This window comes from Oncorhynchus kisutch, linkage group LG28 (genome assembly GCF_002021735.2).
Source record: "Oncorhynchus kisutch isolate 150728-3 linkage group LG28, Okis_V2, whole genome shotgun sequence".
Classification (NCBI taxonomy): domain Eukaryota; kingdom Metazoa; phylum Chordata; class Actinopteri; order Salmoniformes; family Salmonidae; genus Oncorhynchus; species Oncorhynchus kisutch.
This window is the reverse complement of record NC_034201.2, coordinates 14,305,412-14,319,465: the sequence shown is the minus strand read 5'-3', so window position 1 is coordinate 14,319,465 and position 14,054 is coordinate 14,305,412. Positions and strand designations below refer to the sequence as shown.

Genomic DNA, 14,054 nt, shown 5'->3' with positions numbered 1-14,054 from the left:
AAGGAATGCAGAGGGGCCATAAAATGAAAGCATTGGCTGGGAGTGATGTGAGGTAATTCTTATTGTTCATGTTTGGCAAGCGCTAGTCTCTCTGGCCAATTTTCACAACATTTAACAGGTACGGTATTGCCTTTAATCAGCATTACTCTTTTATGTAGAACTTTTTAAACAGTAGTTTGAAGACACTTTTATGGAAGACTGAACTAGTGAAAAGTGAACTATAGTGCCCTCTATTATTTTGGAGGCAGAACTCCCCTATAAGTGTTTGCCCAGGCATTATCTCAGCGGGCTAACACATTCTTGTGGCACGCAGATGACCCATGTTCAAACCCAGTCAAAAGTAATGTTTCTTTGCCTGTCTTAAGGTTATTGGTGGACTTTTGGCATTAATGTCTACTGCTTTCTATTGTCATAAAATGTGCTATTTTCAATGAGTAATCAATACCACACTATCAAGTAGGAGCCATGGAAACAAGCGGCCTGCTCTACTATCCATCAGATAGAGACTCTGCCTGGGTTTGGTTTTCTGCATCTTGTACCATTCACATAAGCCTGATGCCTTCCATCAATGGAATCATGTTTTCACGTTGTTTCCCCTGCAGTTGGGCATGCGACTGAAATGTTAACCTTTCTCCCTCTCCCCTATTCCCTATCCCCACTTCTTAGTGTCTGTAGAGAGGTACTCTGCTGATCGCGTTGCAGTTTGGTCTAATTTATGTTCCACAGGTGCAGGTCTCATAAATACTCAAAGTGAACAAAACCAAGTAATTCCATTCTATGTCATCAAAAGCCAAAATACAGACACAAATCTAATCCACCCAGCAGGGTTCCAGTCTGGATTTGAAATATTAGTTGAAAAAACATCAAGTTTGTCTCCTTTTCCATACATTGCCCCTGATTTCAATAAATGTTATGAGATAATATGAACACACTTCGTATATCTTATGCAAGTTCTCATGACTGGCTAGTTAAGAGGTCCTACAGAGGCTTGAAATTATAAAGAGACCATTGCAAACTACAGTTCTATTTCAATTTTACAGCACTTTTTTTGTATCCCTCACTGACCAACAGAATAGATTGCCTCTGGGGAACAGTGAGGAAAACTCTCACCTCACAGAAGACAGAGAAAATGCCGTCCATCGCACCAAAAGGAGCCAGCAGAATAAACGACTTGATTCAGGTATGGATTCTTTTTCAGAGCAATGATTTCATTACATTCAGAGAATGCCTTCAACTTTAATGTTCTAATTCATTTGATGGCTGGACGGATGGGTATACATCAAAGCTTTTCCTCCAGGGAAAAGACTCGTGTAATCAAGATAGCAGGGACAGAGCAGGCCGGAACCCTGTATGCTGCAAGGTTCATGGTCGGGGTGGTATTTCTTGTAACGCCAGCGATGTTTAGTTTTGTTTACAGAGGCTGGATCTGTGCACTTTGGGAGGGAGATGTTGTTCCCCACTTTTATGCTGTTGGTATGAAACCAGACCTTAAGTAATTATTTTTTGCGGCCATTCTCCTGGTTTCTTGGTTTGACAGGGGTGAGCACTGGGGTTTTTGATGTGGTGTTCAATTCAAAGCCTGAGATGCATTGCATGTGTACATTTACAATGCAGTAATTAGTTTGGGCACTCTGTCATTAGAGAGGGTTTTAGTCTCTCTTCTCCCTCTCTCTCTCTCACTCACTCGCTCACTCTCTCATTCCATTGTGGGCTACTGCTGCTTAGATATCAGTTGAAGTGAGTCTACATACCTCAGCTTCACACACATTAAGGTTGGAAAGATCCTGCCAGGATCAGGTTTGGCTAGTGAGGCAATGTTCCTTTCCTCTGATTACCTCCAGTAAGGCAAGGCTGAGGAGATGATTGACATGTGTTTTGAAAGCCGCCCCTTTCTGCTCTGAGGATTTATTTACATGTAAATGTGGTGCAGTTCCAATGTTGTGTTTTCAGTGGAGAGATACTATAGGGAAGAAATGGTGATCAGCTGTGATCCCAGATGGAGAGCTGCTCTTTAGGCTTAATGCTGAAGATCTCCCCTTATGGACACTAATGATGTGTCAGTCACCAAGCACATTTAGGGAATAGGATAATAGGGGCTCTATTTTAACAAACTTAACACAATGGTTAATCTAATCGCTGGCAGTAGCGCAATAGTTCTGAAGGTATGTCAGAAATATATTTTTTGCTATTTTCATAGCTGGGGCAGCAGGTAGGTAGCCTAGCGGTTAAGAGCGTCGGGCCTGTAACTGAAAGGTAACTGGTTTCAATCCCTGAGCTGACTATTTGTCAAATCTGTTGATGTGCCCTTGAGCATGTTGCTCTGGAGAAGAGCATCTGCTGAATGTACATGTATGTTTTAGGATGTGCAGTATATTTTCAATTCAAGGCACTCTGACGAATAGACCATTTAAACACCTTTTATAGATAGGCTACTTTGCAAGGCCAGGATAAAAAAGACAATGCATTGCTGTTGAACCAGCCATAGTAGCCTAGGGTAGCCTATAGAGGGCTTGATAGAAAACGGAAAACAAGCTATTTGTTTTTTAAAACAACAATAATATTTCTATACAGGATGGGGTCAGAAGCATGATATCATAAATCGCTTCTCTCGTTCCATTGCATTGTGTTCACACGTCCCAGCTAGCATATCGGAGAACCATATGTTTCTTAGAGCTTGGTGAGAGCGTGGTTGTCCTATCGTTATTTTGCATAAAACTTTCCCACAATGTTCTGTGATTGGTGCAGGAGAGTTGCATGGCTTTGGAACATTCTCAGCACATTTAAGCAACTTGACAAAATAATTGTAATTTTCTTGGTATTACTTTAACAGAATGTTTTGTAAAAGTACAAACGTGGTACATTTAATTACATTGTCGCTAATGTTCTAGGAACGTTCTCTGAAGGCGTCAGCATGCTTCAGTTCGGCGAAGTCGGCTAGCCGAATAAACAAGTGTGCTCGCATACTCGCTTGAAAACACTTCCAGAAAATAATCTAAGATAACTCAAGAAATCTATCATTCATTTTGATGGTTTTGCCGAGGAGGTCTTAGTTGCACAATTTTACATCTAACTAATGAAATGTCATTGAAAAAATGTGCATGAAAACGAGTCATCTCTCATTGAATGACAACAAAGACTTTATTGAAGAATCCCTACTGTTGACCAATCACCGACGAAGGGACGTAGACTTCGGCAACATACTTCGGCTTGCCTCCAGAAATAAATGTTGTGTGCCCGAACAGCCGAAAAACACTCACCGAACTCTTCTGAACTGTTTCGGCTGGGAAGCATGTGGATGCCTTAACTGGTTTGACATTGGGAATGTTCTGAAATAAGTCAGAGAATGTTAAGAACCAACGTTCCCCTGTGGGAATTTCAATACTTCTGCATAATGTTATTTAAAAACGTATACATTCCGTTCTCAGTATCAACAAAACTCTATCTCTATCTTGTTAAGTGTGTTCAGGTGTGTTGGCCACACCCACTAATTGGCCACACCTGATCTTAATGAGTGCTTGTTTCCTTTGAAAGGGGGTATGTTTGAATAGACTAAAATGAACAGCTTTATATGAGTTTATAAAACATGGCTCCATCCTGGTGCTGCAGTGGACTAATCCCATGGACAGACCACAGAAGATCATAGGTTGATAGTTTGCGGACGACACAACAGTGGTAGGCTTGATCACCAACAACGACGAGGCGGCCTACAGGGAGGAGGTGAGGGCCCTTGGAGTGTGGTGTCAGGAAAATAACCTCACACTCAACGTCAACAAAACTAAGGAGATGATTGTGGACTTCAGGAAACAGCAGAGGGAACACCCCCCTATCCACATCGATGGAACAGTAGTGGAGAGGGTAGTAAGTTTTAAGTTCCTCGGCATACACATCACAGACAAACTGAATTGGTCCACTCACACAGACAGCATCGTGAAGAAGGCGCAGCAGCACCTCTTCAACCTCAGGAGGCTGAAGAAATTTGGCTTCTCACCAAAAGCACTCACAAACTTCTACAGATGCACAATCGAGAGCATCCTGGCGGGCTGTATCACCGCCTGGTACGGCAACTGCTCCGCCCACAACCGTAAGGCTCTCCAGAGGGTAGTGAGGTCTGCACAACGCATCACCGGGGGCAAACTACCTGCCCTCCAGGACACCTACACCACCCGATGTTACAGGAAGGCCATAAAGATCATCAAGGACAACAACCACCCGAGCCACTGCCTGTTCACCCCGCTATCATCCAGAAGGCGAGGTCAGTACAGGTGCATCAAAGCTGGGACCGAGAGACTGAAAAACAGCTTCTATCTCAAGGCCATCAGACTGTTAAACAGCCACCACTAACATTGAGTGGCTGCTGCCAACACACTGACTCAATTCCAGCCACTTTAATAATGGGAATTGATGGGAAATGATGTAAAATATATCACTAGCCACTTTAAACAATGCTACCTAATATAATGTTTACATACCCTACATTATTCATCTCATATGTATACATATATACTGTACTCTATATCATCTACTACATCCTTATGTAATACATGTATCACTAGCCACTTTAACTATGCCACTTTGTTTACATACTCATCTCATATGTATATACTGTACTCGATACCATCTACTGTATCTTGCCTATGCTGCTCTGTACCATCACTCATTCATATATCTTTATGTACATATTCTTTATCCCCTTACACTGTGTATAAGACAGTAGTTTTGGAATTGTTAGCTAGATTACTTGTTGGTTATTACTGCATTGTCAGAACTAGAAGCACAAGCATTTCGCTACACTCGCATTAACATCTGCTAACCATGTGTATGTGACAAATAAAATTTGATTTGATTTGATTTTGATAGCGTCAGTGAGATTTTAATTTTTTTTAAATGACATGTTTGCTTGATTAATGCCTAAGCAAATTAATTTATATCTGTGCTTGGAGTTCTAAGCAGTTAAACTACGTTAGCAGTGTTATTAAAAGTCTTATTGAAACTTTTAAGGAAGCTATTCAAAAACCTCATAATAACCTATCATTTCCATTCTCAGAACATGAATAAAACCTCCCAGGAAAGCTTTCAGGGAACCATAGTAAAACATTCTCAGAACCTCCCTGCAACCTAAAAAGAATGTTCCCAGAACAGACAAAATGTTCACTTCCATTCTCAAAACGTTTAAAAAAAACGTTTTACCGGTCAGGACACATATGGCTTTGTTCCCAGAACCAATGGGAAACCAAAAACATATGTTCCCACAACTTCAAAGGAACCAAATGTGCTAGCTGGGGTAGGCATATATGTCTTTACCATAACATTTGCACTTCTATACATAATACTAGGCTCCTGTCAATTGTATCATTGCCTATGTGCAAGGCAGATCCTCAAAAACAATCTGCCGTTGATATGGCATGATAGGAGGCCTGAATAGTTTGGAGTGCGTCATTTGTAATCGGACGAGGTCAGCTCTTTCAAAATGTGTTTCCACATAATTTTTATGGAATGACGTTCAACCAACGTGGAATAGACATTGAATTGACATCTGCCCAGTGGGCAACTTGAACAAGATAAATTAAGTATGTCAATTGTGAATAATGAAAACATATGAGGGCAAAAGCTTAATATTTCAAAGCACTCTCAGTAGACAATTTAAACCCCTTTATTTATAGGCTACTTAGCTAATGACCAGGATATAAAGACGCACCTATACTTTGCTGCTAAACCAGCATTGTTTAAGGGGAGGGTAGGCTATGCTTGGTTTTAAATCAAATTAAACGAAATGGGGGAAAACCAAAAGTTGTTTATGTTTATAAATACGAGATTCACTGGCACAAAAGGCATATCTCTCTTTCCACTCTCAAAATCCATGCCATTATCACCTGCTTTACCGTTAACAGCTGCATTTGGTGGGTTTAAACACTTTCCATTAGCGTTGCATGAAATTGTCATTTTTTTGCTTATTTTTAAGGACACACCTGTAATATTGCCACCCCTCCCACCTCAGCGCAAGCGACCTGATGTTAGGCAGGTAAATTGCCAATCCTGGCAGTTTGAAAATGCCAGTGCGCCAGTTTTTACATGGGGAAATTGCAAACTAATGTGTGTTTGAAACTTGAGCCATAGGAGTTAGAAAGTAGTATGTTAGATTGGTGCCAGGAAAGATTTCCACTGGTGACAAAGATACATGCAAGCACAATAGTGCTGCATGCCAGAGAGGCGTTGGCAGAGCCCAGAAATGCCAGGGTCTTTGGCTGCTTCAGGAATGCTTGCCTGGCCTTGAACTACGCGCATTCCCAAGATCAGCGTGAAAAAGTGACTCCCCTATAAAAATTCAAGGAAAACGAAATGGAGAAAGCACTGTATGGAGGGAAAGGCCTCTCCAAAAGAGCCCCCCAAAAGGATAGGCATTATGGAGGGTTAGGTCAACCGCAAATGTATATTTTCACTGGACTGAAATGACACCAGACTATCCATGTATGATCACACGGCCCAGGCTTTGGGCACTTTCACCTACATCAAAACCAGACGAGATGCTCGTGCGGTGAGCAAACCTTCTGTGACACCTGATCTGTTTTGGTCTCTATCACCTTTGGTTTAAGAGACAAAGCAGGAAGAAGGGAGGGAACCCAAACCCTCCTGTGTTTTCTTCATGTGGAGCTTAAGCAATGTATTGAGGGTGGCATTGATCTTTACAAGCACAGAATGTTTGTGATTCTTCACCTGCACAAAGAGTGCGGGGTCACCGCTGTAACAGGTAGAAGTGGGATCGCTGGGATACATGCCCCTACACAGATGGCTGCTGCTGTTGAAAGGAAAAGCTTCATGTTCACCTGTCGTTCCTCCTCATTATCATCACCTACATGTGTCACTGAATTTAATCACAGAGCTGTATTCACACCGCAAAGCCCATCTGTCTTTACTTCACAGTCAAATGTCATCAAGGTTAACATCATTTTTTTACTCCAAGGTGTTTATTCATTCTTTCTGGAGTGCACAGTTTGTGGTTGCATTGGAAATGGATTGTGAGAGTGAGTCATATGAAAGCCTGGAGTCCTTGTATGCTCTGTGTACCATAATGTAAACTGAAACACTCAGCATGGGGACTGTCAGAATAACATATGTAGACATTCCGTTAGTCTTCAGAATATGTCAGTTTCATGCACTGGATATGCCTCCTCTCTGTCTCACTGCAAAGTGGAGTTGTCAGTTTTATAGGGGATATCTTTAAACACAGACAGATCTGAGGGCCGAGACTGCAGTGTTACTAAATCAGAGGCCTATTACGTCAAATAATTGTCTGTTTTTGTACACCTCTAATATAACTGCCAACTTGGTTTGGTCCTCTGCACATACAGTATTTCATGTGTGGAGAATATATTGTACTTTTCCTTCAGAAAGTATTCATACCCCTTGACTTATTCCACATGTTGTTGTGTTACACCCTGAATTCAAAATGGATTCAATAGATTTTTTTTCTCACCCATCTACACGCAAGACCCCATAATGACAAAGTGAAAACCTGTTTTTAGAAATTTTTGCAAATGTATTGAAAATGAAATACAGAAAAATCTAATTTACATAAGTATTCACAGCCCTGAGTCAATACATGTTAGAAGCACCTTTGGCAGAGATTACAGCCATGACTCTTTCTGGGTAAGTCTCTTAAGAGCTTTCCACACCTGGATTGTGCAACATTTGTCCATAATCTTTTTCTAAATTCTTCAAGCTCTATAAAATTGGTCTTTGATCATTGCTAGACAACCATTTTCAGGTTTTGCCATAGATTTTCAAACCAATTTAAGTCAAAACTGTAACTCAGTCACTCAGGAACATTCACTGCCTTCTTGGTAAGCAACTCCAGTGTTGATTTGATCTTGTGTTTTAGGTTATTGTCCTGCTGAAAGGTGAATCCATCTCCCAGTGTCTGGTGGAAAGTAGACTGGAACAGGTTTTCCTCTAGGATTTTGCCGGTCTTAGCTCCATTCCGTTTCTTTTTTAATGTGTTGTATTGGATTTGCCCCAAACATAACACTTTGTATTCCAAACGTAAAGGTCATTTTTTTTGCAATTTTTTGCAGTTTTACTTGAATGTCTTGTTGCAAACAGAATGCATGTTTTGGAATATTTGTATTCTGTACAGGCTTTCTTCTTTTCACTCTGTCTATTAGGTTAGTATTGTGGAGTAACTGCAATGTTGTTGATCCATCCTCATTTTTCTCCTATCACAGCCATAAAAAAAAATTTAAAGTCACCATTGGCCTTATGGTAAAATCCCTGAGCTATTTCCTTCTTCTCCAGTAACTGAGTTAGGAAGGACATCTGCATCTTTGAAGTGACTGGGTGTATTGATACACCATCCAAAGTGTAATTAATAACTTCACTATGCTCAAAGGGATATTCAATGTATTTTTTTTACCCATCTACTGTGCCTTTCTTTTCTTTGGTCTTTATGGTTGAATCTGTGTTTGAAATTCACTGCTCGACTGAGGGACCTTACATATACAGTGGGGAGAACACGTATTTGATACACTGCCGATTTTGCAGGTTTTCCTACTTACAAAGCATGTATAGGTCTGTAATTTTATCATAGGTACACTTCAACTGTGAGAGACGGAATCTGAAACAAATATCCAGAAAATCACATTGTATGATTTTTTAAGTCATTAATTTGCATTTTATTGCATGACATAAGTATTTGATCACCTGCCAACCAGTAAGAATTCCGGCTGTCACAGAACTGTTAGTTTTTCTTTAAGAAGCCCTCCTGTTCTCCACTCATTACCTGTATTAACTGCACCTGTTTGAACTCGTTACCTGTATAAAAGACACCTGTCCACACACTCAATCAAACAGACTCCAACCTCTCCACAATGGCCAAGACCAGAGAGCTGTGTAAGGACATCAGGGGTAAAATTGTAGACCTGCACAAGGCTGGGATGGGCTACAGGACAATAGGCAAGCAGCTTGGTGAGAAGGCAACAACTGTTGGCGCAATTATTAGAAAATGGAAGAAATTCAAGATGACGGTCAATCACCCTCGGTCTGGGGCTCCATGCAAGATCTCACCTCGTGGGGCATCAATGATCATGAGGAAGGTGAGGGATCAGCCCAGAACTACACGGCAGGACCTGGTCAATGACCTGAAGAGAGCTGAGACCACAGTCTCAAAGAAAACCATTAGTAACACACTACGCCGTCATGGATTAAAATCCTGCAGCGCACGCAAGGTCCCCCTGCTCAAGCCAGCGCATGTCCAGGCTCGTCTGAAGTTTGCCACAATGCCCATCTGGATGATCCAGAGGAGGAATGGTAGAAGGTCATGTGGTCTGATGAGACAAAAATAGCTTTTTGGTCTAAACTCCACTCGCCGTGTTTGGAGGAAGAAGAAGGGTGAGTACAACCCCAAGAACACCATCCCAATCTTGAAGCATGGAGGTGGAAACATCATTCTTTGGGGATGCTTTTCTGCAAAGGGGACAGGATGACTGCACTGTATTGAGGGGAGGATGGATGGGGCCATGTATCGCGAGATCTTGGCCAACAACCTCCTTCCCTCAGTAAGAGCATTGAAGATGGGTTGTGGCTGGGTCTTCCAGCATGACAACGACATAAAACACACAGCCAGGGCAACTAAGGAGTGGCTCCGTAAGAAGCATCTCAAGATCCTGGAGTGGCCTAGCCAGTCTCCAGACCTGAACCCAATAGAAGATCTTTGGAGGGAGCTGAATGTCCGTATTGCCCAGCGACAGCCCTGAAACCTGAAGGATCTGGAGAAGGTCTGTATGGAGGAGTGGGCCAAAATCCCTGCTGCAGTGTGTGCAAACCTGGTCAAGAACTACAGGAAACGTATGATCTCTGTAATTGCAAACAAAGGTTTCTGTACCAAATATTAAGTTCTGCTTTTCTGATGTATCGAATACTAATGTCATGCAATAAAATGCAAATTAATTACTTAAAAATCATACAATGTGATTTTCTGGATTTTTGTTTTAGATTCCGTCTCTCACAGTTGAAGTGTACCTATGATTAAGAATTACAGACCTCTACATGCTTTGTAAGTAGGAAAACCTGCAAAATCGGCAGTGTATCTTGTTCTCCCCACTGTAACTCTATGTGTGGGGTACAGAGATGTGTGGGGGACAGGTAATCATTCAAAAATCATGTTAAACACTATTATTGCACACAAAATGAGTCACCATAACAAAGGGGTCGAATACCTATTGACTCAAGACATTTCAGCTTTTCATTTTGTATGAATTCTATTCATCAAAAATCATAATTCCACTTTAATTAACATTATGGGGTATTATCTGTAGGCCAGTGACAAAACATCTCAATGCAACAAATCCATTTTAAATTCAGGCTGTAACACAACAAAATGTGGAAAAAGTCAAGGGGTGTGAATACTTTCTGAAGGCACTGTACCTCACAAATCCACCAAGGTCAATTACTTGCCTGAGGCAGGCTGAAAATACAATAAAGGAGCTTAATGTAATTTTCGGTCTCCCAGTGTCATTTGAAACACTGCTGTGTAATGGCCCGCAAACGATCAGGCCTCCTACTGTGAGACCTGTCCAAATTGCAATAATGAAGCTGCTGGCTAACTTCACTCTTTTTAAATAAAATTAGCCAGAGAGATGACAGATTGACCAATTGGCTCATCTCCTTGTTCTCCCCATCCCCTCTCTGCTTGTATTAGGTTCTCCTGGGGCACTCATGTACTCAGACAGCATTACATGACAAGGCCTTTGACAGGACTGGGAGCACCAACTCACTAGATTAGATAATGCTGTTTTTCCCCTTCACATGGAGCAGGGGAGAGCAGAGCTCATTTTAAGATGTGACCATTGGCTGACTCATTGTCTTCAATAACAGCCATTTATAGTTCAATTTGATTTCAACTTAATATCCATTACATTTCTTGGACATTACTTTAACGGATCAAGCAGCCCCGGTCAAAAGGTCTTTCCAAATTAGGCAACAAGACAGACGATGTTATCGAACAAGCTGAGTATAGATTTATTAATTAATAGCTATAATAAGAATTTGGGGGGTGCTTATAGTTGTGTGTAATAGAATTCCGTTTTTTTTTTTGCATATCCCAACTCCCCCTGAGACATCTGCAGGGAGTGAGGTCACAATTGTACAGCACCCCTGGAGCAAATAGGATTAAGGGCTATGCTTAAGGTTACATTGATAGATTTTTTTTTTAACCTGAACTAGCAACCTTGTGGTTACTGGCCCAACACTCTAACTTTGAGGCTACCTGGATATGTGAGTTTAGCTCTACATTATAAACATATTCAATTAAGACTGAGCTTTAAAGCAAATATCGACAATCTCAGGCCTAAGGAATGAATGTTAACAATTTCCTCCACCTGCTCTCTGACAGGTCTGTCCTTCTTTCATTTTGATTAAAATGAAGAAAGACCATGTATTACAATCCCATGCCATGAATCACAGTCTGAGCTCGGAGGTTAGAGCTGCACTGTGCAGGATCCATGCAGTATGAGATTACACAAAGCAGATCCTATTCCATTTGGACAACTGGTGAGGGCTTCTTGGCAGTCAGAGTGAATTTTGTGCAATGCCAAGGTTGACTTTGTGCCTTTTAATTAGATTTTTTTGTGGAAAGACGTGTTGCAATGTGTACGGTTTGTACTTACAGAAGAAACAGAAAGCTAAAATATTTTCCCAACATTGGGCTATTTTAGAGTAGTAGCTACGTTGAGCAAGCATGAATACTCCCAACCCAGAATATTTGACAAGTTGAGTGTTTTCACACAGTGACTCCCTTTATGTTCTCTTTTTGATCCATTTGATCACCATAATATCTGGTTTCTGTTCTCTTGCTGCTAGATTTCAATTCACTAATGACACAGATGAATTGAGTGTATCCCAATGTGTTTGTTTGACATATCCCAGCTAGCACATTTGCTTCCTTGAAAGTTGTGGAAACATACATTTTTGGTTGCCCATTAGTTCTGGGAATGAAGCCATGAGTTTCCTGACCGGTAAAACTGAACGTTTTTTAAACGTTCTGAGAACAGATGTGAAGATTTTGCCTGTTCTGGGAACATAAATTTTTAGTTTGCAGGGAGGTTCTGAGAACATTTTACTATGGTTCCCTGAATGTTTTCCTGAGAGGTTGTATTAATGTTCTGAGAAGGTAAGGTAATTAAAAAACATTCTGAGAACATGTTTCAATAAGACTGCTAGCTTAGGTTAACTGTTTTGAACTCCAAGCACATGGAATCATCCACAGATGATGCAATCTCTATTGCACTCCACACTGCCAACACCATCATTAAGTTTGCCGATGACACAACAGTGGTAGGCCTGATCACCGACAACGACAAGACAGCCTATAGGGATAAGGTCAGGGACCTGGCCGTGTGGTGCCAGGACAACTATCTCTCCCTCAATGTGCTCAAGACAAAGGAGGTGATTGTGGACTAAAGGAAAAAGAGGACTGAGCATGCCCCCATTCTCATCGATGGGGCTGCAGTGGAGCAGGTTGAGACCTTCAAGTTCCTTGGTGTACACATCACCAACAAACTAACATGGTCCAAGCACAACAAGACAGTCGTGAAGAGGGCAATACAAAACCTATTCCCTCTCAGGAGACTGAAAAGATTTGGCATGGGTCCTCAGATCCTCAAAAGGTTCTACAGCTGCACCATCGAGAGCATCCTGGTTGCATCACTGCCTGGTATGGCAACTTCTCGGCCTCTGACCGCAAGGCACTACAGAGGGCAGTGCGAACAGCCCAGTACATCACACGATCTTCCTGCCATCCAGGACCTCTATATGAGGCGGTGTCAGAAGAAGGCTCTAAAAATTGTCAAAGGCTCCAGCCACCCTAGCCATAGACTGTTCTCTCTGCTACCGCACGGCAAGCAGTACCGGAACACCAAGTCTAGGTCCAAGAGGCTTCTAAACAGCTTCTACCCCCAAGCCATAAGACTCCTAAACACCTAATTAAATGGCTACCCTGACTATTTGCATTGCCCCCCTTCCTCTCTTTTACACCGCTGCCACTCTCTGTTGATATCATCTATGCATAGTCACTTCAATAACTACATACATGTACATATTACCTCAACGTACCGGTGCCCCCCCGCACATTAACTCTGTACCGGTACCCCCCTGTACATAGTCTTGCTATTGTTATTTTACTGCTGCTCTTTAATTACTTGTTACTTTTATTTCTTGTACTTATCTGTATTTTTTAAAGCTGCATTATCGATTAGGGGCTCGCAAGTAAGCATTTCCCTATAAGGTCTACATCTGTTGTATTCGGCGCATGTGACTAATACAATTTGATTTTAAATGTATTTCCTTAGGCACTAATCATGCAAACACTTTTCTTTTTTTATTGTGGAATGGCATCTGTGAGATTCAAACCTATGATCTTCTGTTCTGTAGCCATGGAATTACTCTACTGTGCCACCAGGATGGAGCTAGCATGCCATGTTTTTTTTTTAACTCAGACAAAGCTGTTCATTTTTCTCTATTCAAAATGACAACATTTCAAAGGAAACAAACACTAATTAAGATCAGGTGTGGCCAATTAGTGGGCATGTTCAACACACCAGAACACACTTAACAAGATAGAGGATAGAGTTTTGTTGATGCTGAGAACAGAATGTATATGTTTTTAAGTAACATTTTTAGAATGTTCTCTGTACGTTACTAAAGTTTTCTTGTGATTTTTATGGACATTTGTCTTAATGTTTGGGGACATTACTTTAAATAGAACCATGAGTAAACATGTTGGAAACATTATGCTGAAGTTTTAGTTTTAGTTTTGCATAACCTTTATTTAACTGAAGTACTGAAATTCCGACGGAAGAACATTGTTTCTTAATGTTTTCCTGAACTATTTGAGAACATTCCCAATATCAAACAAGTTGGAGAACGTTCCTAGAACATTACCTAAAATGGAAATAAATGTAACCATGTTTATAACCTTCTGTTATAGTAATAAAATACCCCAGAAAATCGTGTTTTTTTTGTCCAGTTCCTTAAATGTGCTGAGAATGTTCCAAAGCCAAGCAACA

The 14,054-nt window shown here is 41.1% G+C and overlaps 1 protein-coding gene across 4 annotated transcripts in view; it reads left to right on the top strand.

The window, feature by feature from the left end:
- The window catches only part of LOC109873265 (ectodysplasin-A-like), a 63,059-nt gene that overhangs the window by 32,942 nt on the left and 16,063 nt on the right, over nucleotides 1–14,054 (top strand). For all 4 annotated transcript variants that reach the window (XM_031807415.1, XM_031807414.1, XM_031807413.1 and 1 more), the window contains exon 2: nucleotides 1,072–1,180. In XM_031807415.1, the coding sequence (XP_031663275.1) occupies nucleotides 1,072–1,180 (109 nt within the window). The remainder of the gene's footprint in view (nucleotides 1–1,071; nucleotides 1,181–14,054) is intronic.